The sequence below is a fragment of the Guyanagaster necrorhizus genome, assembly GCF_019112545.1.
Source record: "Guyanagaster necrorhizus MCA 3950 unplaced genomic scaffold BT62scaffold_9, whole genome shotgun sequence".
NCBI lineage: Eukaryota > Fungi > Basidiomycota > Agaricomycetes > Agaricales > Physalacriaceae > Guyanagaster > Guyanagaster necrorhizus.
Window position 1 is genome coordinate 678,254 of NW_025064888.1, and position 21,603 is coordinate 699,856.

Sequence of the window (21,603 nt, forward strand, 5' to 3'; positions counted from 1 at the left end):
TTCCAAAGATTGGCGTCTTCTCTTTCGACCTAGCGCAGGGGAGCTTATGAACTAGCCAATTCTTTTGCTGGTATTTTCAACTCTTCGATATCAGGGTTTCAGACTGTCTTGTGCAAGGACTCAGCATTGGACTCAGCCTAGCAAGCATTTCGGATATATCTCATGAAAATTGTAGGGTATGCGTTAGTGTCAATTGTCTTCCGAATCATAATCATCCGAATCGTCCATTTCCAGCATCTTTAAATGGAGCGTCACTGAATAGTTCTCCTTGACGCCTTCGATCAGCTGTTGCGCCACAGCCAAGTTCGCCGTCCTCGCGCGGAGAACAGGAAGGCAAGCACTGAACAAGGGTATTATCTGCGCCCTGGCTGCAGTAGATTCCTCGTTTTCTCCATCATTACCTGGAGGATCCAAGTCAGAGATGCGTGTTTTCAGCTCAATAGCTTCGTCCTGAAGACGGTCTGATAGAATAGTAAGAAAATGCCGTTGAACAGAAATAGATTACAAACCAAGCTTTTCTAACATCGAGTTAAGGATAGTCAAAGGCGAAGGGCCCTCAGTGTAATCGAGGTCAAAGTCCTGCGAAGAGATTCTGAGAGCTTCTGATTCACACTCGGTGCATGAATCGCCATGAGACAGGAACTTTTGCATTATTATTGGTGCTTCCTTCGCGAACTGAGAGACTGTCAGAAATATGCAAGCTGTGAGAAAAGCCAAGGCACCTTATCAGAGGCAAGCTCGTTATAGAACTCGATCAGTCTTTCAGCTTCAAAGCGAATACGTTCGTCAGATATGTTGGCTTCTTCGGCTTCTAGCTCCTTTGCCTTTGCCTCCAGGTCTTTCTGTAACAGATGCTTCAGCACATCGCTCACTGACAATGGCAGCGCATACGCACCTTCGCAGCCGCTTCGGCGCCCTTGAAACAGGCGTCGAGTGTAGAGCTCATGTACATCCAAGGGTATGCCTGGGCTGCGATCTGAAGAGGATCTGAGGTCCTCTCAGGTTCTGGTCCCGCTGGAAGGCTTAAAGTAGAATTATCGTCCTGGACATTGGCGGGCCTAGAAGGTGAGGATGTGCTTTTTCCCCCTGCATCAGTGCCCTGGGCTTTCTCATCTTCATTCTTCTGCGTCGTATTCAGAGGCACGTCTTCACGGTGGCTATCAGGTGAAGCAAGCCCTCCTGCCAAGGTTTCAGCCAGCTGAAATAAGGATCCATCGCATAGTCATTACCGCCACCATCGGATGAAGACAGAGCCCTGGGTATTGCAGTAGGCGTGGTGTCGGTCATGCCTTGTAGAGGAACACCAGCATTTTTTGGGGCGCGTCAAGTTCAAACTCCGCGGGTCTCGGGCCGAGGGCAGCACTGTTTAAAGACCCTCCGATTACCCATTGAGCGTGTGCGTACGCTGTATCCCGTTGGCGCAGCGTGCGATACTGCTCATCCCACTCCTATTCTCTTTTATCCTATAGGCGATGGCGTTCCTCGCAGCAATCATCAAACCACTGGCATACATATCTGTACCCGTCGTTATACTCCGGTCGGTCGCTGCTTCGTCTCCCACGGGAAAATACTATGTGCGCCTTGGGATGTATATCGGCACCCTGACGTTCATCGCGACATGGGGTGCCGCCATCGCAGCGGGAATGTCGCTGGTGAACATGCGATATGACGTGAACATCGTGATTGCACGCTGTTTCTATGCTTTGGCAAGCAAGGTCATGAACATCGAAATCGAGATAGAAGGACAGGAGCATCTAGTCGCAGAACGCCCATCGGTGCTGATGATAAATCACCAGTCATTTTTGGATATCCTCATCGTCGGCAGGTGAGCGACTGTTCGTCGCCTTCTGCACAACTCGAATCTAATTGTGACGTAGGCTTATCCCGCGACGCACGTCCATTATGGCCAAGAGCTCTATACGGTGGACTCCTCTTGGACCTTTCATGATCATGTCTGGCGCTATCTTCGTTGACAGGGGAAATAACGCGCGCGCCGTGAGCTCGCTAAAGGCTGCAGGCCAAACCATGAAATCAGGTGGTGTGTCTCTATGGATGTATCCAGAAGGGACACGGCATCTTTCCGAACAGAATAACTTGCTCCCGCTGAAAAAGGGCGGCTTCCACCTCGCGATACAATCCGGGATTCCCATCGTTCCCATCGTCGCGGAAAATTATTGGTGGTTGTATCGGAAGGGTTTTTTCGGGACGGGCAAGATCAAGGTCCGAGGTGAGCATCTTGTCTTCCGTCCTGGTATTCTATTCTTTACGATATTTGCGTAGCCCTTCCACCGATACAAACAGCAGGTCTAACAACCGAGGACGCCTCTGCCTTGTCAGTTCGTGTTCATGAACAGATGATGGAGGTTTTAAACGAGATATCAATGAACTCGCCCTCTCAAGAGAAGACAACGAAGAATTCAATTTCGTCAGCGACTGAGTCTGTAGAAACAACCACCGTGGCAGAAACGAAGCCGTCTGTTGATGTCACTGAAGGAGACTCAGAGAAGACGCCGTTGGCGGTGGCGGGGACTCAGACCTCAACGCCCAGCGAGAGTGGAAGTGATAAAGTGAAGGGCGAAGTCAGCGAGACCGGAACGGAAACGGAGGAGGATGAAGGCATGGTTCTGGTTGGACGACCGGCGTAATGTGGCAGAGTGCAATAGTTATGCTTTCTTTGAAATTCTATTATGAAGACTAGCATTACAATCGAAGACATCAGGCAGTGCCTTGGTGAGTACATTGTCCTCGACATCATCGTCAGGTCCGACTTTTTTCTTCAGACCCTCAGGGCGCTTCTGTCAGTCCGAACCGTTCCTGGTAGAATGCCAGCTCTTCTTCAGTTGATCTTCTGATGCTGTCAGCTTTCCTCCACCCATGTCCCTCGCCTTCGAACTCGATATATTTCACTAATCCGCCATTAGCTTCTATAGTTTTAGCCATGTCCCGTGTCTGCTTGGGTGGAACGATGCGGTCAATAGCCCTGTAAGTAGGTAGTCACATAAGCCGTATTCCACCTATAATGAACCGTTTTAATCACCCTTGCATGATCTTTGCATAATTCGAGTGAGATAAATACTTATGCATGGGCACATATCCACATACCAGCACTGGCGCCTTGATCTGATTTGCTTGATAGAACGGTGAACGCTTCTTCCACAGAGCTGAATCCTCTTCCAGCGGCGCTCCAACAAGCCCAGGAATATGCTGCGACTGGAACTTGTGGCAGTTTACATGCAATGCAATGAGATCTGACGCGGGAAACCACGCCGTTCCAGCTTGAAAGCTATCGGTTGTCGTAGACAACGTCTGCAGGGTCGTAAAGCCTCCGCCGCTGCGACCACGAATAGCCGACCGTTTGACGTCGATCAGTCCACGCTTACCTAGCTCTCTCAGGGCTTCAACAGAGTCCCTAACGTCAACTACACCCCATTGTCCCTGCAAACGATCCATGTAATCTCGGCCGTACCCCGTCGATCCGTTATAGTTGAGATCGATCCTGTCACAGTAGTCTTAATCAATGAAATTGTTTCGCCCTTATCAGGATGACAACTTACCATGCCCATCCACGAGATGAATAGTATTGCTTGGTCCAATCGAGCGCCTGGTCCAGCTACCTTCCAAAATAAGTCTGATTAACGCTTTATGACGGAAAGGACGCTTTCACCATTGAGTTTGGCCCTCCGTGAAGGTTAAAGATAGCAGGTGGTAGTTCGCCTAGTAGACCACCTAAGTAGTCAGGATTCTTAGGGAGGTACAAGATAACATGAGTCGTCCTCGCTTCAGGAAGAACTTGCAACTCGACCGGTTCTGGTAGTGAGATGAGTTCCTTCGGGAAGGGCAGATCAGTTTTCTCCCGCAGCACTCTGTATACGGGTTTGTGATCTTGCTCAGACCAGCTGAACTCAATGACGCCGAAGTTATCATCGGCCTTTTTCCCAACAAAGACGACCTTGCCATCTCCCAAGTTGCGAACGTGTTGTATAAGGACAAAAGGAGTCTCAACCGGGAGGAACACCCCCGTATCGAGGTTGGCAAGATGAAGCTGGGACCTCCCACTGCGGAATGACGAGAACAGGACACGGCGCTCATCGTACATGGCGAAACTAGAAAGCCCGAGGAACCACGAGGGCTCTCCGAATTCTTCTTGTATGACAACGCACGACAGAGGCTCTGGCTTAGGAGCGGCACCAGAAACACCGCGTAGTATCCATGGATTCAAATAACCATCCTTGTCCGTCGTGAAGACAAGTTCATTCGCAGGAGTCCATGTTGGCTCTGCGTTTATCTTTCCGTTCCCACCAGACACTAGAACTGCGGCTCCAACAGATGGAAATGCGTCCGGGTCATCGGGGATAGAGAAAGGTGCCAACATAAGGTTGCTCGCTTGAATTGGCATGTAGGGAAAATTCCTGTCCAACGGGCATTCTATTCAATGCCCCGACGTCAGCTAAGAGAGCGTACCATTCTTTCCAGACGATAAAACGACCATCCGGGCTAAAACGCGGACTGCTGTAGAAGTCGGCACCGCTAACAATTATCTTGAACTCTTGTGTCAGCGTGTTGATGGCGATAAGGGACGTTTTGATGCCTGTGGCATTGTCGACGATATGGTCTTCAAGAATGGATACAAGCCATTTTTTGTCTTTGGGGTGCAACGTGAAATCACCGTAGCGGTAACTCGGGTTCTCTGTTCAATAACCTGTGAAAGGATGAACAAGCAAACATAAATCCACATACCTGGCGTCACTGCAGTTGGTATGGACCTTTTAGTGGCGTCAACTTCGTACACCCTGCCGTCCATAATGTTCGAGAAATAGACTCGTCCATCGTACGCCAGAGCAGGGGCTCCACCGTACTCGTGAATTCGAGAGCGGGCATTCCAGCTCGCCCCATATATATCCTGGTTGTCGGTTGCTGAAACGATGGCATTTCTTCCGCCTGGCTCAACCCATCAGCACTCGCTTCATCAGGTCACTGTCCGTCCTAGCTACCTTCTGATGGTCTCGATTCCAGAACATATAGATTCCGGGTTATATCGTCGACTAGTAGATCCTCAACACTGAGATCCTGAAGGTTTATTGAACACTAACGGTCCTCGATGGAGCGGATAGAGTACGAACCGCTTCAGAAATCAGTTTGGCGTTGATGGGCGATTTCCATGTTCCGTAAGGCGCGCGGGGCAGTGACGAAGCGCTTGGGCTCATTCTGTCGAACTTCTGAGTAGGCTCAGGATCTGCAGGCAAATGATTCAATCCAAGCCCGTGATGGTTGAGTGTGCCCTCTCCAACTCGCCGTGCTACTTCAGTTTGCAGGAGGCTACCCAACATATCATACATTGGGGTTATGTAGGCTTTTGACTACTGATGCAGGTGTACCGTGCAAGCCGCGACATCAATGAACAGTAAAAAAGGATCATTCCTTGAAGATGAAAAGATTCGAAAAAAGCGGAGTGATACGCGCTTCAACAATTCTTCACATGGTCCGTCAAGTACAAAATTAGAAGGAAGCTGATGATGATGACATGGACTTGCGCAGAAAGCGGCCCAAGGTCCAGGGCCGATGTATTCCCAACAGACGTAAATCAGACGCGTCAATGTAGTTCAGAGTTTTGTCCTACAGTGAATGAAACTTGATCTCGATTGTGATGGTCCTTAGTAAGACTATTGGCTTTGTCGACAATAGGTTGGGGCCACCAGGACGGAATGTAGACGCACGGACCGAGACTGCCGGCCAAATATCGACTTTATTTAAAATTGTGCTGGGGTATAGGTCGCAATATTCCGGCGTCTTGAATCAGTTTCCAATAGAAATAACATCTTCAGACGCGGTTTAGATTATGACACTATTGGCATATTGCTGTACCATTATATTTCCGAACAAAAACACGCCACTTAGGAGCTGTAAACCAAATGTGATAACCCAGCGCCGCCATTTCTCCTGCTCTAGAATAAGTCGATGACGAGAAGAGGGAAAAATGCACGAACCTCTCCAGTTTTAATGAGTCTTTCGCAACCCGATGAACGGGTCTGGGCGAGACAAAGTCTCTATCGCAATGGGTAAACTTCCAAACTCTCTGACCGACCGCACAATGTCTTGGGTGGCCAAAAATACAACGACAGCAGCGACGACATTGGCTACAAGGATGAGGATGATTATCCATTGGAGCAGGATCGGCCGATCTCCCTTTTGGTTGGAGGGCGGCTGGGACGCATCGTTGACAGCAAGTGGTTCGTAATAGTCTGAAGAGCGTGTCATGACCGTCGATAGGATAACGATGAACTCGATGACTACCCCGGTGCGACGCACACGAAATTATATCCCTCGAAGGTAAAGCGGTAAAGCGAAGGAGGAACACATGATACACAACCTAAACTGGTTTCAAATTCGGTTGATTGTATTAAGTGCCGTAAAGCTCGGGTTCTGAAGGAATGAGATTTATAATACTTGCCGAGCGCTTACAGACCCTTACCAACCGGAGCTGCCGCGATCTAACAAAAGGGGTATAGACTTAGTGGGATATGAAAAACAGCCCTGATAAGACTTCTCATACACCAGTTAGGATATTATTAAGTCCTTGAGCGTATCCAGTCCGGAGATATCATTTATAATACGAACCTTACTACTAGCAGTACAAGAGAGTCTAGATTCATTCCATGATAAAACAAATCATTAGTTTCTTCCTCGTTGAAAGGTCTAGGTCCGAGCCAAATAATGCCGCTTTGCTAAGTATATTGCGCCATTACCTGGTACCGCTGCATGTTAATACGAACTCGTTCACCAGCCATCTGTTGATCATAAGATTGGGCCACATGATCTTCTGAAAGGGGCATACCTGCAGAAGACAGTTTCGAGTCTGGTTCAAGAGGCACCCCCTTCCAATGTCTCTGGTTGTTGGCTGCGAATGAACGTACTTGAGTCCAATCACGACATCGGTGGAGGCTTCCGTAGAGCGTCCCTGGTGTGCCAGACTCTCCTGCTGGAACCAGCGTAGTATCTGCGTTGCATAGAATGCTTTGTCGAATGAGATCAAAGCAATGATTGGCATGATTGAAAGATGTGATGATGTCGCCCGGGTCAGAGAAATAGTTGTTACGGGCGGCGACATACGCAAAGCGAATACCGTTGAGACAGTGAAGTTGATGGCCCATAGAAATGGAAAAAGGCCGACCCGTTTGACCCATACGAACAAATCCATGGCCTGGGGGTACAACGGAGGCCCACTTCTTGTCATCGTCTAAAGGATAGATATCGCTGCCGTTTAATATTTCCATCGCAGCAGGCTGTATGTAGCTCGGTATTCGAGGAGGGAAATCATCTCCAAGATAAGCTGAAACACATAAATGAGGGTCACAATCAAGAACTTGGACTGCGTACAATACTCCTTATGATTTCGCGACGCAAGCATATGAGAACGCAAATGCAAACTGTGGTATGCGTTGAGGACCGTAGTACCCAAAGCGAATACGGACGCGATGAAGAGCAAATGTATTAGGTGCCCGTCATTAGACGAAACTTGGGGAAACATCTGGAAAGGCTAGATGGAAATGAGAGCATGCCTGGTCTCGCAGGTTGTTCACTTACCTAAGTCACGAGGTTTACTGTATCCTGGCTGTTGACGCTGAAGCTTCGAGACGGCTACAGCTAGTACAGCTCTGTGCTCCGAGTATACACAGCAATTTTTATGCTCCGTCTTCCCTGGGTCGAGATTCCAGTTAGTCTTCGTTCCAAAGGGGTACGAAACAACGTTCAGGGCTGATGACCGCGAGATGGGGCCGGCCCTGAGGAAAGAGCGCCCCACGCATGGCGCTGATGCATGGGCCACGTGTAAGAATAAAAGTTGATTTGACTGCCGAGAGGCCCAACATATACAAGTTAAAATAAGCCACAAATATAAAAAGGAGAATCATTATTTACAGCCTCTCTAGAATGGTGTTCAAAATCTAATCGCGTTCGCGGGGAGGGGGGACACGTAGTTGAAGTCCATCATGTCCTTCTATCACGTTGATCGGACAGTGTCAGTACTAGTTGTGCTTGTTTGACCACCTTCTTTCGAATCGTCAAATGATGTAACAACAGTTAAGCAACCATCTCTCTAATCTTTTCATTCGATCCCCTCAGGTCGTTGGATATGGCGTTCACGTCTGACGATGCAACTTTCATAGGATTTGGAGTGGATGCCATTCTCTATGGTGAGCCTGACATTGTCTCTATCATCGAATTTTACTTATTTGTCAGGAATCAATATCGTATTGGTTTTCACAGCTCTCGTCGTCCTTATCCTCAGGTCTCGCACAGTGAAGAACAAAGACACCTTGATTTTTATGACCTGCTTTCTCTTTTCGTTGTGTACTGCCCGCTTTGCGATCAATTTCCATAATGTTTACGATGGACTGGTGAAGTCTTCATCTGACAACTGTAAAAAGCTCATTTTGTGTTGTATAGCTCATCCATCCACGGCCGATCTCAGAAGAGACCAAGCTGCTGGAAGGAGCGGATGCGCTGTTCTACTTTACCGACTTCACTGCGGAAGTTGTCCTAGTAGGTCCCCAAGATGATAGATTCTGCTCAGTGCTCAAGGCTAAGCGACCATGATCCAATAGATATACCGTTGCTGGTTGGTATGGGGAAAGGATCATAGCGTCACTATTTTCCCGTTCTTAATGGCGTTGGGAGCTCTAGGTTCGATTTCATACTGGATTGCGTCATTAATCGATGTTCATACCGAAATGCAGGTTGCGGCATGACGAGCTTAGGTCTTCTCAACAAAATTGATGCGACGTCAAACCAGGCACCAGCAGCAATTGTTCCCCTCGGGACCTCTGGCTTTGCGTTGTCCCTCTGCTGCAACTTCTTCCTTACAGCTCTAATCGTTGGCAGAATCTGGTACATGTCCAGACAAATGAATAAGGCAATGCCGGACAAAGACGACTCCCTACCGAAAGCTATGAGCATAATGGTCGAATCCGGAACGTTAGTGTTAGTCGTTCAGCTCATTCTTATCGTCTTGTTTGCGATTAGACATCCGGCACAAGCTATTATGGTTCCCGCTGCTACGCAAATCTATGTCCGTCCTTCCTTGCCCTCCTTAGCGCGTCCTTGACTTATTCACTTGTCAGGGTATCGCGCCGACTATGATCATTGTGCGGTCCGGATTGGGAACTGCCTTCGAGCCGGCTGTTCCGAAGCAATCGAGTCTGCGCTTCATGAGCTTTATTCGGAAGACTCAGCATACCAGTGGTGCCACTGATTCGACCGACGTCACTGATTCAACCAAACTACCTGAGTGGGAACTCTCTGTGCACAGTGGAATGGGACAGTCAGCATCATTCCTTCGAAACGATGTCGATGGAAAACCAGATTTCGATGAGGTGTGACCCTGAGTTTAGTGTTGGGTGAGTATCAGCGCACACCCAGAAGTGCGATACCTCACTCACTCTTTCAATTGATTAGGTTGTGTATTTTTCTGGTATTTATATTTGTAAAACTATATCGTTCCCGTGAACACCGCGGTTTTTATCGCTCTCCCGGTTCCCATTATCTGTTTTGCCTTTTGACCGCATCTACTCTTTTGCACTCTGGAGTTACACATGTCCATTTTCTTCTTATAGAGGTTCTCGTCTTCTTCGTTCCTATCATCAAATTCTCCTTCGCTGAAGCTAGGACTTCGACATTTATGATATGTCACGAAGCTGTCCATCAGACCTCGACCTAATCTCTGGATGTAAATGAATCTGAACGAAAATATCATATTGCGAAGCTTCGTTTCTCCCCCGGGTTCATTGGACGACAGTGGCCACGCAGTATGTGCAAAGGTCTAGACTGTCTGTACAGAAGACGTCGAGATCGATGACCACTATCTAAAGATTCGTAACATGTCACCATAAATTTGAGTGGATGCCTATCTGGTCTCCTGCCTACAAGTCTGCTGTTGTCTCACTGTTGGTTATGCGTGTATGTGAACACGCCGAAATTTTCTATCAAACGGGGTCCGAAGTTCTTTCATCTTTCCAGGTAAATCATGTTTGCAGTGGTAACACTGAGCTTTACTGTAGCTATTCGTTCTTGCGCTCGGAACCAAAGCCCGAAGAGGATGGCATTGACATGAACTCCGATGAATAGTAGAGACACGTCTCGTTAAACGCACTTCTTGAATGCGTAATTGGAGCTGGATGGGGAGAATGTGGGCTTGGCAAACTGATTCTAAATGATACCCATTGCCAACTACCGATAGGAGATAATTAACTCCAGCTTAGGAGATCTAGTGTAACGAAGATGGTTCTCGATCTATATATCCTCTAACGATCCCATGACTTTTGGTTTTTTTCAACGAACTCCCTCACCTGGACCCAATCCCTGCAAATATGATCAACATGATTTCCGGTCACTGCCATATCAATCGAACCATCCGACAAAACAACTACCTCTCCGGGCTCCAGCGTAACGTCTGCGGTACATAGTACGGTTTGCCTTAGAACATCCAGGCAATACCCTGTCTCTTTGAAGTCAACGGAATCAATGGCGCGTGCTGGTGACTCGTCATTGAACACGTCTCGAAGTGCCACGAAGGTAACGCGAACGGTATCCAAGCATTTCAGCTGCAGGTACAACGAGACGTCGTACTTGCTTCCGTTCAGCATGATCTGGCCGCCATGCGGAGGAAACAGAGTGGCCCATTCATCATCTGACGTGATACTGTAGTTCCCGAACTCGAATCTCAACACGGCGTCGTTGATTCGTTCCGTCAAATCTCTCATTTCTCCCTGTGTATGTAACTCTTTGACAAAGTCAGATCTGAGGATATAACACGGGACTCGACGATGTCTTACCTACGAAGGATGAGTATTCTGGCGTTGCATGACGCGCATACAGCATGCTGAGTATGTTGAACACCGTGCCGATTGAAAGCAAAGTGATGCCTAGCGTCAGGAAAACAGGGTGCGCCATGGGAGGAAGCATGTTGGGTGTAAGAGGGGTAACGGTTAGTCGCATTACAACTTGGCTATAGTGGAAGAATGCCGGGCGCGCATACTACACCCCCATGGAACACAAGGAAGGACTCGTTTAGCTCGGACAAAAATAATTCATGCGGATATTTTACCGCCCGATCTAACGCTGTGATGCTGTTGAAATGATCTACATCAGAAGCTGCGTCACGCTTAGAACATCCGTTTCTACAGGCGAAGCTACGGACCATGCCACATGCCACATGTACTGCATTGGATCTACTGAAGCTTTACACGGAACAAAACATGATTTCACTTCGTGCTTAGATAGGCTGAGTCTGGATGTAGATAGACGGCTGAATCAAAGATGGACATTTGGGACCGTTGAAGGGTAATGAAAATTGCATGATCTTGAATCACAGCCACTTTGTGGTATCTTGAGTACCATCAGACAGTGATGTACCATTCTGGAGCCGCGCCCTACCTCGGGGGAGAATTGCCGTTTGTGCCATGAGAATGAATCATCAGTTTCAGGAACGTCCAACGTATATAAACCACGACCTGCGCTTTACAAGAGCATCACTCCTTTTTCACCGTCAGAATGAAGTTTACATTGGCCTTTTTATTAGTGCTAAGTGCTGCGACCGCACAAGCATTATACCTTAATACCGGCGAGTTACCTTGACTATATTTGCTCCTTCCTGTTTTGTTGATTGCTTTCGCAGATGTCCAAGCCCGTAAGGCCTTTCTTACTTCTAGATGTGCCAAGCTGATTTGCATCAAGCTTCTAGGCGTAGCTTCCTGGCTGGAGAGGCAGAGCCAGCGAAAGAAGACGTCAAAAGGTCGGATTGAAATACACCGGTCAGTGATGTAGATATATATGTAAATCAACGTACTGAAAATTTTCCAAAGTTATTGCGAGGGTATGGAGACATGGTCTTTTACCGCGGAAGGAGCATTTGAATATCCAATGATACGCGTATACCAATATGATATTTATCTGGCAACAGAGATAAGAAAGCAAGAAAACTGATGATACGGAAGATATCAATCGAGGGAAGGCGTGTTCATCGGCGAAGGAGTTCTGCAAGTTCCTGGGCTCAGGAGCAAAGAAGTTATGTTTCACATGGAAGAGCCCAAAATACGTCCACATGCGGTAGTGTTCTGTGCCTTCAAGTTCTTCTGCTCGACAGCTTCTCTTTTATGGTCTATCCGATTTATTATAGGAAGAATAAGAGACTTTCAATGGCGGCCAGCCACAACTAGGACAGACTGACCAGAAAGAGAAAGTAGAACTCCGTAATGCGGTTGGTTATGCATGGCGCAAGCTTCTCTGCCAGTCTGAGTATACGAGTGTTCCGTAAACATCTGCAAGAATGCTAAGCGCTGACAATAAGTCATGACATATATGAACAATGACCGCCGCATGCACTGCGGAAAAACAGAGGGGCAATAGAGACAGAGAGGCATGAGCTACGCTCCTAGCACGGAGACAAGCAGAACTGGAAATCACCAAAGATCAAGACCAAAATTTACAGATGTAATACTAGAGTTCATACCTCAGGTATGTATCAAAGATGCGTCGACGTGTATTGACGCGTCGCAAAGCCTTGAATGCGCGGATTGTGTGGGGAACAGTGTTCCCAGACAAAGACCAGAGTTAGCTTGATGGAAGTTGACCCACCGTCCTGCATCCCGGCGGAAAAGCGGCATTGATCAAAATCAGATAAAATTTACAAAGGGTAGGACATGCGTCACGCGGTGCAGACACCGCCCGACGCGGACACCGAAACATGAACAATCTGTACGGGGATAAGTCAATTACCATCTGATGATGAATATGCGCGAGTGAACGTGGTACTAGAAATTCGAGAAATAGAAGCGCCAGTACCAGCGATATAAAACCGCCTATCGTCCAAGAAGAGTCCTTAGAATGAAGTCCATCTTTGCCTTGTTGTTTGTGCTTTGCGCATCCTTGACGACTCAAGCGTCTGTTATCCGTCGTGGTTCGTTCTCTCGACGGTTATCTGGTTGCACTGCGTTAACTGTTTCAGCAGATGCGACCGCTCCTGCTATAGTCGCCCGTGAAATAGCTGACACTACGTATATCCGTATGACTGCCCTTCCTGTGGTGCTTCTAAGCTCATTCAAATGGACCACAGGTGCCAATGCCGATATTGAGAAGCGTAGCTTCTTGGCCAACGAGGCAGAGCCTTCCAAGGACGAAGATGAGAATTAGTGAATGCTGACGCGCATGGTACGTCTATCCGAAGAAGTTGCGTACGTCGGCCTGACTTCCCCCCGAGGGTCTTTCATTCGCTGAATAGTAGTTCTCCTCGCGATGTCAATGTACAACACAGTAGATGGTTGACACACGTATGAAGTTGAGCTGTGACATCTTTGCTGAGAGGACACGTATATCTTGAAAATACCGACAACTATTGTCACAGTCGACTCGGAAAGCTTAAAGCCCAGAATATATTGTGATATTCTACCGGAAGTCAGTCCCAGGTTGAGTACTATCGGCGGCAGCAAGGACTGACAAGATTCCGAGTCTATTCTGACAATGTGAGTGGATTATTGATAACTAAGAGGTTTACGAGCACCAGTCTTTCTCAAGCTGTCATTCATCGTTGTTGAAGCATCATTGCAGCTTTCAGCGAACAATGAATCCATAATGATCTGAATCCAGAGTACAACTAATGAATGAGTTGAATCACAGCGAAGGTGATGATAGGCCTGACCATCCACCTGCAGTTGGGGAGACGTGTCAGAATGATCAATGGCAAGTGCAAAGGTTGCGCCCAGTGACAGATCCGAGTTGTTGCAACTGGATAAGAACATCCTGGAATAGGTAAAGACTGGTTCAGTGAAGAGCTTCTTGATGTCGACTCCTTTTCAACGTCGAATCTGGATGGAATCATGATCTATTATCTTTGTTAGAAAAACAACTGACACTTAACATACCTTCGTACATTAAACGGTTTCCAATTGCCGTCAAGCGATAGCTAGCTGCAGGCCTGAGGCTCCGGCGGGCAATCCTTCTCGATGGGAGTTGCCTAGGTCTGCCGGTGAGCCAGGAAATGTGCGGATTATCCATGCAGGGAAAAAAAGGACCTAGTAGCTGCTTTGTTCAGGCTGCGCGATCCCATATGACAAACCTTCCTTGATACTGACGTTTGGAGTGTCGAGGGTCGTTTTACATCGGACCGGATCTTCGGACCGATAGCCTTCCAAGTCGCTTTTTGCAGAACAAAGGGCTTGGTCTGCTGTTTCTGCGCCGATCTTAGTTTTTGTTCCTGAAACGGCCATAGACCCGTATCCTCGTAACGTCTGGGAGTATAAAAACTGCTTAATGGGACTGCCAACCTTGAGGGCGAACAAGAAAAAAATTTCCCTCCCTCGCACATCGCTCCAAGTCGTGCTTGTCGCGCCTGTGAGCTGTGGTATATTGTGAAGGTCTTCTGCAGATGTATGTCTTTCTGACTTTATATAGGTATCTCGCTGACCTCCTACGAGATTCAATAATGGCGGTAGCCGCAGCAACTTCCGTCACCGTCAAAGACGAAGAAATTACTCCTCCTCGCAAGAAACCCCACTGTAGGATGTGTGGTATGCCTATGCAGGGCCACCACCGTGAACCCATTTACGGTACAACCGTATGTCCTTCTGAAGATATAGCATACGTGTCCTCCGTCGCAGCCTCCGGGTTCCCACCTGTCAAGGAGGAAGACGTCAAGCCTATTATTCGACGTACTCCGAATGCACGAAGGAGAAAGAGTCGCGTCCAGTTCACTCCCGGACCAGAGGTTCCCCAGCCCCGTCTATTCACCAAGGAAGGCATAGTCGAGAGCTCGAGAATGCCAGGGTCCATTGCACCCGATAACGAGCTCATGCATGCCCCTCCCCGAATGGCTACTTGGTGCCAGCTCGGTTTTGTCGGATTCATGGGCGGCGCGTCTTTTTTCTTACTATTTTATTTAGTACTTGTTATCTCCGATTGATGGGCCCTAGGCTTGGGGAGAAATCCGGGGAAGACTTGTATGATATACCTGTACTACCATCGTCAATTTCCATCTTCGCTCCGCTCAGTAATGTTATCTTGTCGTCCAAGTATCGATTTGGTGATCCTTCAATGATCTCGACATCCAGATACATTGTGCACTTCATTTCTTTGTGGGAGGAGTGTCTTCTTGTTTCGACTTGCCATCCAGTCACGGACAATACTTTTTCTCCGAAGTGACGAGTAGTATTCACTGCCAGCAGATACTCAAAAGTAATCTATTGCCGTATCCACTTAATGTTCTCAAGTGTCAGCACACAGCATTTAATCCATTTGCACGCAACAGTCTGACGATAGATATAGCGGCAGATCCTTTTCTTCGACAGAAGAACGTGAGGACTCTGACAGACTATAACCATACGAATCCTTGGACGGAGAGATGACAACACTAACGTTGATATTCCCATCTATTGAAAATGAAGCGCGGCCTGTCAGCAAAGGATAGTAAATGCATTGCTTCAAAAATGCTGCGGCGAAGCTTTGAAGGCAAGAGGCATGTCGTACGAGGAGTTTTCGCCCAAGGGGCATAATCACGTTAGTTTGGTGTTTGCGCTTGGGACAGGGCAGGGCGAGGAGTGGGCGGAGGATGTGGTCAAGTGGATTTATGCCCCGCGGGCCTTGATTACATGACCTATCACATTCTGTGGACGCGTTAGACCAGCATGCAGAGAGCTCTTGAATGAAAAATAGCACGATACGGTATTACATAACCCAATAACAATAGCTTTCCTCCAATCGGTGCGAGGATTTACATCTATAAAATGATGCCAAGGTTCTCGCAGAAATATCACTCCAGGTGGGAGTCGAACACATCCCTCTGTCCGCAACAACCAATGCACAAGGAACGTGTAACCTCTAGCCATGGCGCAATGGAATTACCTTTCCCCGAGGCCTCGAGGGCTAACATAAGCATCCTGGGTGTGGATTTGCAATTCAAGTGTTACCACGAGGTAAGGTAGAAGTACGTCGACCCAGGAATGCACGACGACTTTAACTTGGGACGATGTCCACGAAGAAGGAGCCGAGGTTGTGGTAGATGATAGATGCGGGGGCCGGGAGCGTGCACGCCCCTGTGTAGAATCCGCCACCGTATGAGAAGACGAGGATTGGGAGCGTCGAGGGCATGGCAGTCGGTGGGACCATATTGGTGTGTTTCTCGCGCCGTCTTCTCGATTGACGCGCATTTGGTTTCGAGGATGGGGGACGAACGCGTTTAGTGCTATTGAAGGGTATCATCGTTGATTTCTCTCCCTTGGATCTCTGCAATTTTCTCCATATTTTGGTGGATGTCTACCACTAGTTCCGCTGCCTTTTGTACTCTAAGTCATCTCAAACGGTACATGGAATACTGCTATGCGATTGGTGAGCTGCAGCCCGACTCGGTCGAAGATGAGCGAGAGGCATTACTCGCCAGCCAACATCAAACAGAAGATGACGCTTGAGGAACAAGGAGAGTGCGAGCTTATGCTGGATGAGGTTCAAGGGGAAGCTGCAAATTCAAATCGGAACTGTCACAACCTTTCTGGTTTATCGCCGACAGGCAGTGGCAACTATGTGCGAAGGCGCATTTACTACCGTCGCTTACGCGGTGTTGAATGTTATCTGCATCATGGTCCCGCTTCAATCTCACTCTGTTCTCCAGTGTCATTGGCGCCCCAATTCAGCAGATTTGGCAGGACATCTTCCTTGAAGTGACTGTCTGAGTATGCACTGGACCACGGTTTCTGGACGAGAGCCTGCGTACCGTGCTCCAAAACATCTCTGGCGACATGGCTACAAAAAAACACGACTCCTCGCGAGCAACCAGTCTTTTGAACTCGATGAATAAGTACATAATGGTTAGCTATTTGAACTGCACGAATTGTTTCTGATCTTTCCCTCGCCGAAGGCTTGTACTTGTACTTTGGAGATAGTATGCACTCCTCTGCATAGACTTCCATCCCTTTGATGTCATATCAGTTCTTGCACTCACATCTCCTTCACAGAAGCTAGGTTCAATTCCCAGCTACAGAGTTATGCCATGAGTTGTCATCATTTTTGCAAACCCAGAGATGACTCTAGAGTCCCAGAGTCCCAATTCAAGTTCTCTCTTTCATAATCTTCTGGTTGTCCTCACTGCAGACACTTGACAGCTTGTGCTCACTGCTTATTTATAAATCAACTTTGGTGTGACTGAAAGAGTGGGCATTTTTGTTGTATTCTCAACTTGTGGGTTTCTTTGGTCTGTGTTCAACATCGCATTTGACTAACTGGAAATAAGCACCCAATCTGCTGGGTTTGAATCCATGTTGAGAAGATCTGCAATAGACAGCAAGAACTATTCTCTATGATTCCCCACTTGAAGTACCGCAATTTGTTTGGCAAGGTTCAAGGACCTTGTCTTCTTGTTTCTTCTAGTCTCTTCCCTCTCTCTCTTTTCTCATCATGGTCTCTTTCAGTGCAATGGTTAGTGGATATCACATCATGTGTTCGATTCTCTTAGAGATCAATGTCCAGTGCAAGTCAGGACCCTTCAAACTTTTTGTCATGCCTCCATTCCACTTCTGCTGTTCTGAATTTACAGAGAAGATGTATGCTTCCTTGACCAGTTTTCTTTGTCCCTTTGATGGTGTATCGGTTCGTACACACACATTCACTAGGTTCGACTCCAGCTACAGGGTATTCCTTCTTGTTTGCTTGTTTTTTTCGGCAAACCCAGCGACGACTCCAGATTCCAGTTGATCATCTAGCTAGCAATCCGTGTTCACATCGACTGTCTTCGCTGAAGATTAAACCTAGCAATCAACTTGGTATGCTTATATGTGTCAGAGTGATATGGCTCGATGCATATACGTTGAATTTGAATGCGCGAACGTAGAACCGCTTCTCTTCTATTATACTCCTACTTCCAGTCTACGGGATTTGGTGCGTTCCTTTTCACTTCACTTCAGTGTCAGCTTTGACTATCTGGAAACAGGGTATCGAATCTACTGGGTTCGACACCCAGCGAGAAAATCATCAAATCTGTTGTCATTTTTATTTTGGCATTTCCTCTACCTCGAGAGATATGCTCCGCAGGGGGTGCGGCAACTTATTCAGGAAGACCTCGTCTTCTTCAAGTTGTTTCATACATTACTACGGTCTCTGTCGGTACAATGGTTAGTGCACATCGCATCATGGATTCGGTTCCCTCAGAGATTAATAACATCATCCTATCAAAGGTGAGAACTTTTTCTTGCCTTTCTGTCTGTTACATTTCTGATTTCAGAAGAAAAATGCATAGACGGATGCGGTTTGTCAGGCAACACAGGCATGAACTTGTCTTTATCCTAAACCCTACCACGAGCTCTGTAGTACAACGGTCAGCACTGTACATTACGTCTCGGGTTCGATTGCCCAAAAGATCATCCGGAGTTGCAGCCTTTTTTGTCGCTCCACTGTCGTTTCTGCTAGGGTTCGCAAGTTCTGATTTTCGAACAAAGCACATAGGTGATTAATTACATAACTAGCTTTACAATGAGCACATCAATGACTATATCTAGTCCTTTCAACTCTTGGGCTGGACCGGGTGGCGCCGATAGGACTTTAGGTGCAAGTCTCATCTCTTACAGAAGAACATCTATAAGTAATCTATTCTGTTCCCCTGGCACTTGCTCATTCTAAATTCCTAAACACATTCATCATAGCTGTGTCTCCTGCACACCCAACAATTTATAATACCCTCATTACTTGATCTGATCCTGCCAGGACTTATTCTCTGAAAGTGCATCAGCTACTACATGCTGTCAGGTTCAACTCCCAACCAGAGAGCTGGTGACATTTTGTCCATGGCTTTCTTTTGTCTGGCCTTCATAAAAGGAGGAGAGGGGTAACTGCATGCATGCTATTTGGTTTTCAAATGTGTGGAGTGGATATCCCTCAAGTCATCAGTTTTGACTGCTTTGTGAGCTGTGATCACTATGATTTATCTTCAAGTGTGGCTAAGCACTAGAAGGGGTTCTGGTCTATTTTGTGAAGGCAGAGTGTCAGTCAAAGTTTGAATATGTAAACAGTTTTGAACTGCAAATAAAAATGGCTTGCTTGCTTCCTCCTCATTTGTCATGTGTGTATTGGCAATCATGAGTCTTAGGCTGGTAGCAAAAAGACTACTAGATGCAAGAACCAGTTGTTGATCCTATTCTCTTAAACTATTTGCCATCACATTCAACTGGCAGCTCTATTAAAGATTTTTCAAAAGAAAGTTTTATATTCTGTTGAAGTGGCATGCTTCTCTTGGTGTGCTGTGGCAAGCTGACCAACATATAATACTAGAAGGTGATCAAGTAGAATCAGCTGGCTGTGTATAATTTCATACACATCTTGTGCTGCTCTGTAAAAAGATTATGCACACCAGAAGGAATCATTTCTTGAGTTCATTGCTGGATTTTAACTTGCAACCCTCCAGCACCCATCTATGTAGTTCTATACCTATCAGTCTCACCCAGATGATGGTTTGGCCAAACTTAGAAACAGAAGTATTTATGGCCCCAAGCAAGATTGACCTGAAGTTCATAAAAGTGTGGAAGAGCATAAACTGCATTTTTGAAGACAAGGACCTGCTCAAAGAATCTCCATTGTGAAGAAAAAGCTTAGAGCCAAAACTCATGGGTCATTAGAATCCTATGAAGTGACAGCTAAGATAAAAAGTAGCACAGCAATGAAATCAAATGCAATCCTTCATCAACCTCTGTTTCAAATGTGCATTGGTGATGAATAGCAACAACTGGATTGATTATGTTAAAATAGATGGCAATGAGGCTCCAGATGAGATCATGGTCAGAGATATATATAACCAGAAGTTTCAGCACTGGGTATTGTCTGCTTTCACTATCAGAGTTGACATTTATGAATCATGAGCACATAGCACAAAGCAAGACACACAGAATATAAATCAAAATGCTTTAGGAGTCATACCATGTTATTGTTTCTCATGGACTGTTTTTGATAGATAGGATCTTTGAGAGGAGTGAGAACTGCTTGATGGTCCAAAATACCTCTGGCTAAAGCTCCTGAAATAGTGAAGTGACAATTGTTTCAAATATTTTAAGGCCAGATGCCAAAAGACCTCCTTCAGCACCAAAACTTCAGTCTTGTCCAGGTGTGCAAGAGTATATGAATATTGGTAGATGTTCAGATGACTCTCACTCTGCCATTCCTTAAACTTCCTTTGGATAGACTTACATCCAGATTGAGCTACAGCAACTTTAAGAACTCACAGTCAGTCTCTCTTTCAGCATATATTTTAACTTGTGTATGTGTCATTCTAAACAGTGAACATAGCTGTTCTCCACATGTTAATATTTGTATGATCAAACAACAAATAGCAATAGCAGCATGGCAACATATCTAACATCATATCAAGATCTCTTTGAGCTTGAAGTGGCAGGAAGAGAATCTTGTGTATGGCTATGAAAAACAGTGCCCAATCTAAGCATAGACTATGGAATACAAGACTGGTATATTCTATTTCAAATGATGTGGTGCCATAGAACCCCTGATACCCCTTGTATTCCATATACTACTGTTGAACTCCATAAAATATGGATTTCTATTTTTAGATGCTCTAGCTTGCATGAATATTCTGATTCATGTTCTCCATATTCCTTGGAACACTTACTGATTTTAGTGGTGATCATCTTATCATTCATTCTAATCTATTCTACATATCTGGTAGTATAAAGGCACTGTAATACTAGTGTGATTGCTGTGAACATTAGTTCTTACTCACTTGACTCTGAACTGCAGGTTCTAAAACTCTGGTCTGGAAATATTGTAAGTAGAGAGCAGAGTAATGTACAGAGGATTAGAATTAGCCTCTTGAGAGAGAGATGTTCTACTTAAATACATTTTGTATTACTTCAAGATCTTTCTACAAGATACTAAATAAGTCCAGATCATGATCCAAGTCAGCTGCCACTGACTGGCATTGTATCTTTGAGTATGTTCTCATACTCACTCAGGATTGCTATCCCAACACTCCCCCTCAATTCTGAATTCCTAGAATATCTGCAGATAGATACTCATGTAATGGTCTTAGTAGACCTTTAGTGAATATATCTGCTAAGTTCTCCTCTGATATGCAGTGCTGAACTTTGACTTCATTTGAAGCCATGCACTTATGAATGAAGTGGTGCCATATGTTTATATGCTTTGATCATGCATAGAATATGGGGTTTTCAGCAAATTTGATTGCTGATTGATTGTCAATGAAAATAGTCATCACTTCATAAGGTGGCAATCTTAATTTGATTAAGAGTGCTCATAGCTAAATTACTTCCTGGATTGTGTGTGCAAGGGCCATATATTCTGCTGCCATAGTGGATAAGGCTATAGTGGGCTGTTTCTTTGAACTCCAAGTAATAGCTTCTCCTGCATAGATACAGACATAACCAGATGTTGATCTTCTATCTGTTTTGTCTTCTCCTCAGTCTGAGTCTGAATAAGGTATCAGCTCATCTATAGTCCCTCCATATGTGATTCCAAAGTCTAGAGTTCCCTTCAGATAGTGGAAAACTCACTTCAAGGCTGTGACATGCTCAGCAGTCAGATTCTGCATATACTTGCTTAATTCGGTGACAG

The 21,603-nt window shown here is 46.3% G+C and overlaps 12 protein-coding genes across 12 annotated transcripts; 6 read left to right on the forward strand and 6 right to left on the reverse strand.

Moving 5' to 3' along the window:
* Window positions 1-2: 2 nt before the first annotated feature.
* Window positions 3-1,398, reverse strand: BT62DRAFT_930680 (uncharacterized protein). The gene is made up of 4 exons (XM_043185982.1): window positions 896-1,398; window positions 723-842; window positions 510-675; window positions 3-461 (listed from the first exon to the last, which is right to left on the reverse strand). Exons 1-4 carry the CDS (start codon window positions 944-946, stop codon window positions 190-192), a joined length of 609 nt encoding a protein of 202 aa, XP_043041154.1. The 5' UTR covers window positions 947-1,398; the 3' UTR covers window positions 3-189.
* On the forward strand, window positions 1,356-2,839 carry BT62DRAFT_786764 (acyltransferase-domain-containing protein). The gene is made up of 3 exons (XM_043182279.1): window positions 1,356-1,825; window positions 1,878-2,227; window positions 2,281-2,839. Exons 1-3 carry the CDS (start codon window positions 1,473-1,475, stop codon window positions 2,643-2,645), a joined length of 1,068 nt encoding a protein of 355 aa, XP_043041155.1. The 5' UTR covers window positions 1,356-1,472; the 3' UTR covers window positions 2,646-2,839.
* Window positions 2,781-5,500, reverse strand: BT62DRAFT_930685 (alpha beta-hydrolase). The gene is made up of 9 exons (XM_043185983.1): window positions 5,121-5,500; window positions 4,992-5,067; window positions 4,738-4,938; window positions 4,462-4,687; window positions 3,665-4,409; window positions 3,555-3,610; window positions 3,103-3,496; window positions 3,038-3,048; window positions 2,781-2,980 (listed from the first exon to the last, which is right to left on the reverse strand). Exons 1-9 carry the CDS (start codon window positions 5,202-5,204, stop codon window positions 2,785-2,787), a joined length of 1,989 nt encoding a protein of 662 aa, XP_043041156.1. The 5' UTR covers window positions 5,205-5,500; the 3' UTR covers window positions 2,781-2,784.
* Window positions 5,501-5,721: 221 nt separating this feature from the next.
* BT62DRAFT_930686 (uncharacterized protein) lies at window positions 5,722-6,319 on the reverse strand. The gene is made up of 2 exons (XM_043185984.1): window positions 5,985-6,319; window positions 5,722-5,937 (listed from the first exon to the last, which is right to left on the reverse strand). Exon 1 carries the CDS (start codon window positions 6,253-6,255, stop codon window positions 5,995-5,997), a length of 261 nt encoding a protein of 86 aa, XP_043041157.1. The 5' UTR covers window positions 6,256-6,319; the 3' UTR covers window positions 5,722-5,937; window positions 5,985-5,994.
* Window positions 6,320-6,497: 178 nt separating this feature from the next.
* BT62DRAFT_787007 (uncharacterized protein) lies at window positions 6,498-7,816 on the reverse strand. Its single transcript, XM_043182280.1, has 4 exons — window positions 7,582-7,816; window positions 7,375-7,534; window positions 6,833-7,327; window positions 6,498-6,785 (listed from the first exon to the last, which is right to left on the reverse strand). The coding sequence occupies exons 2-4, from the start codon at window positions 7,523-7,525 to the stop codon at window positions 6,775-6,777; spliced, it is 657 nt and encodes a 218-aa protein (XP_043041158.1). The 5' UTR covers window positions 7,526-7,534; window positions 7,582-7,816; the 3' UTR covers window positions 6,498-6,774.
* Window positions 7,817-7,936: 120 nt separating this feature from the next.
* BT62DRAFT_947782 (uncharacterized protein) lies at window positions 7,937-9,846 on the forward strand. Its single transcript, XM_043188035.1, has 8 exons — window positions 7,937-8,075; window positions 8,163-8,189; window positions 8,236-8,393; window positions 8,443-8,538; window positions 8,601-8,679; window positions 8,733-9,064; window positions 9,117-9,392; window positions 9,451-9,846. The coding sequence occupies exons 3-7, from the start codon at window positions 8,322-8,324 to the stop codon at window positions 9,372-9,374; spliced, it is 837 nt and encodes a 278-aa protein (XP_043041159.1). The 5' UTR covers window positions 7,937-8,075; window positions 8,163-8,189; window positions 8,236-8,321; the 3' UTR covers window positions 9,375-9,392; window positions 9,451-9,846.
* Window positions 9,847-10,295: 449 nt separating this feature from the next.
* On the reverse strand, window positions 10,296-10,956 carry BT62DRAFT_1004419 (uncharacterized protein; the record flags this gene model as incomplete). The annotated part of the gene is made up of 2 exons (XM_043177032.1): window positions 10,296-10,774; window positions 10,827-10,956. The coding sequence occupies 2 exons, from the start codon at window positions 10,954-10,956 to the stop codon at window positions 10,296-10,298; spliced, it is 609 nt and encodes a 202-aa protein (XP_043041160.1).
* Window positions 10,957-11,441: 485 nt separating this feature from the next.
* On the forward strand, window positions 11,442-12,081 carry BT62DRAFT_787192 (uncharacterized protein). The gene is made up of 4 exons (XM_043182281.1): window positions 11,442-11,614; window positions 11,669-11,680; window positions 11,735-11,804; window positions 11,856-12,081. The coding sequence occupies exons 1-4, from the start codon at window positions 11,545-11,547 to the stop codon at window positions 11,974-11,976; spliced, it is 273 nt and encodes a 90-aa protein (XP_043041161.1). The 5' UTR covers window positions 11,442-11,544; the 3' UTR covers window positions 11,977-12,081.
* A 795-nt stretch (window positions 12,082-12,876) lies between these two features.
* On the forward strand, window positions 12,877-13,182 carry BT62DRAFT_1004420 (uncharacterized protein; the record flags this gene model as incomplete). The annotated part of the gene is made up of 2 exons (XM_043177033.1): window positions 12,877-12,949; window positions 13,001-13,182. The coding sequence occupies 2 exons, from the start codon at window positions 12,877-12,879 to the stop codon at window positions 13,180-13,182; spliced, it is 255 nt and encodes an 84-aa protein (XP_043041162.1).
* A 976-nt stretch (window positions 13,183-14,158) lies between these two features.
* BT62DRAFT_787351 (uncharacterized protein) lies at window positions 14,159-15,108 on the forward strand. The gene has a single exon (XM_043182282.1). The coding sequence runs from the start codon at window positions 14,414-14,416 to the stop codon at window positions 14,945-14,947; it is 534 nt and encodes a 177-aa protein (XP_043041163.1). The 5' UTR covers window positions 14,159-14,413; the 3' UTR covers window positions 14,948-15,108.
* Window positions 15,109-15,270: 162 nt separating this feature from the next.
* On the reverse strand, window positions 15,271-16,840 carry BT62DRAFT_1075035 (uncharacterized protein; the record flags this gene model as incomplete). Its single annotated transcript, XM_043179078.1, has 4 exons — window positions 15,271-15,637; window positions 15,886-16,225; window positions 16,347-16,473; window positions 16,751-16,840. The coding sequence occupies 4 exons, from the start codon at window positions 16,838-16,840 to the stop codon at window positions 15,271-15,273; spliced, it is 924 nt and encodes a 307-aa protein (XP_043041164.1).
* An 871-nt stretch (window positions 16,841-17,711) lies between these two features.
* On the forward strand, window positions 17,712-18,210 carry BT62DRAFT_930692 (uncharacterized protein; the record flags this gene model as incomplete). The annotated part of the gene is made up of 1 exon (XM_043185985.1): window positions 17,712-18,210. Exon 1 carries the CDS (start codon window positions 17,821-17,823, stop codon window positions 18,208-18,210), a length of 390 nt encoding a protein of 129 aa, XP_043041165.1. The 5' UTR covers window positions 17,712-17,820.
* Window positions 18,211-21,603: the final 3,393 nt, after the last annotated feature.

Bases quoted from the DNA above. Each gene is read 5' to 3' on its own strand.
- BT62DRAFT_930680 (XM_043185982.1), bottom strand. From the start codon at position 946: ATGAGCTCTACACTCGACGCCTGTTTCAAGGGCGCCGAAGCGGCTGCG. The intron at 843-895 runs GTGCGTATGCGC...CATCTGTTACAG, and splicing joins GCGCCGAAGCGGCTGCGAAG to AAAGACCTGGAGGCAAAGGC. The intron at 462-509 runs GTTTGTAATCTA...CTATTCTATCAG, and splicing joins CTCGATGTTAGAAAAGCTTG to ACCGTCTTCAGGACGAAGCT.
- BT62DRAFT_786764 (XM_043182279.1), top strand. From the start codon at position 1,473: ATGGCGTTCCTCGCAGCAATCATCAAACCACTGGCATACATATCTGTA. The intron at 1,826-1,877 runs GTGAGCGACTGT...ATTGTGACGTAG, and splicing joins GATATCCTCATCGTCGGCAG to GCTTATCCCGCGACGCACGT. The intron at 2,228-2,280 runs GTGAGCATCTTG...ATATTTGCGTAG, and splicing joins GGGCAAGATCAAGGTCCGAG to CCCTTCCACCGATACAAACA.
- BT62DRAFT_930685 (XM_043185983.1), bottom strand. From the start codon at position 5,204: ATGAGCCCAAGCGCTTCGTCACTGCCCCGCGCGCCTTACGGAACATGG. The intron at 4,410-4,461 runs GTACGCTCTCTT...CCCGTTGGACAG, and splicing joins TTTATCGTCTGGAAAGAATG to GAATTTTCCCTACATGCCAA. The intron at 3,611-3,664 runs GTGAAAGCGTCC...TTTGGAAGGTAG, and splicing joins ACGGAGGGCCAAACTCAATG to CTGGACCAGGCGCTCGATTG.
- BT62DRAFT_930686 (XM_043185984.1), bottom strand. From the start codon at position 6,255: ATGACACGCTCTTCAGACTATTACGAACCACTTGCTGTCAACGATGCG.
- BT62DRAFT_787007 (XM_043182280.1), bottom strand. From the start codon at position 7,525: ATGTTTCCCCAAGTTTCGTCTAATGACGGGCACCTAATACATTTGCTC. The intron at 7,328-7,374 runs GTACGCAGTCCA...TATGTGTTTCAG, and splicing joins GCGAAATCATAAGGAGTATT to CTTATCTTGGAGATGATTTC.
- BT62DRAFT_947782 (XM_043188035.1), top strand. From the start codon at position 8,322: ATGACCTGCTTTCTCTTTTCGTTGTGTACTGCCCGCTTTGCGATCAAT. The intron at 8,539-8,600 runs GTAGGTCCCCAA...ATGATCCAATAG, and splicing joins TCACTGCGGAAGTTGTCCTA to ATATACCGTTGCTGGTTGGT. The intron at 9,065-9,116 runs GTCCGTCCTTCC...TTCACTTGTCAG, and splicing joins CCGCTGCTACGCAAATCTAT to GGTATCGCGCCGACTATGAT.
- BT62DRAFT_787192 (XM_043182281.1), top strand. From the start codon at position 11,545: ATGAAGTTTACATTGGCCTTTTTATTAGTGCTAAGTGCTGCGACCGCA. The intron at 11,805-11,855 runs GTCAGTGATGTA...AATTTTCCAAAG, and splicing joins GGTCGGATTGAAATACACCG to TTATTGCGAGGGTATGGAGA.
- BT62DRAFT_787351 (XM_043182282.1), top strand. From the start codon at position 14,414: ATGTATGTCTTTCTGACTTTATATAGGTATCTCGCTGACCTCCTACGA.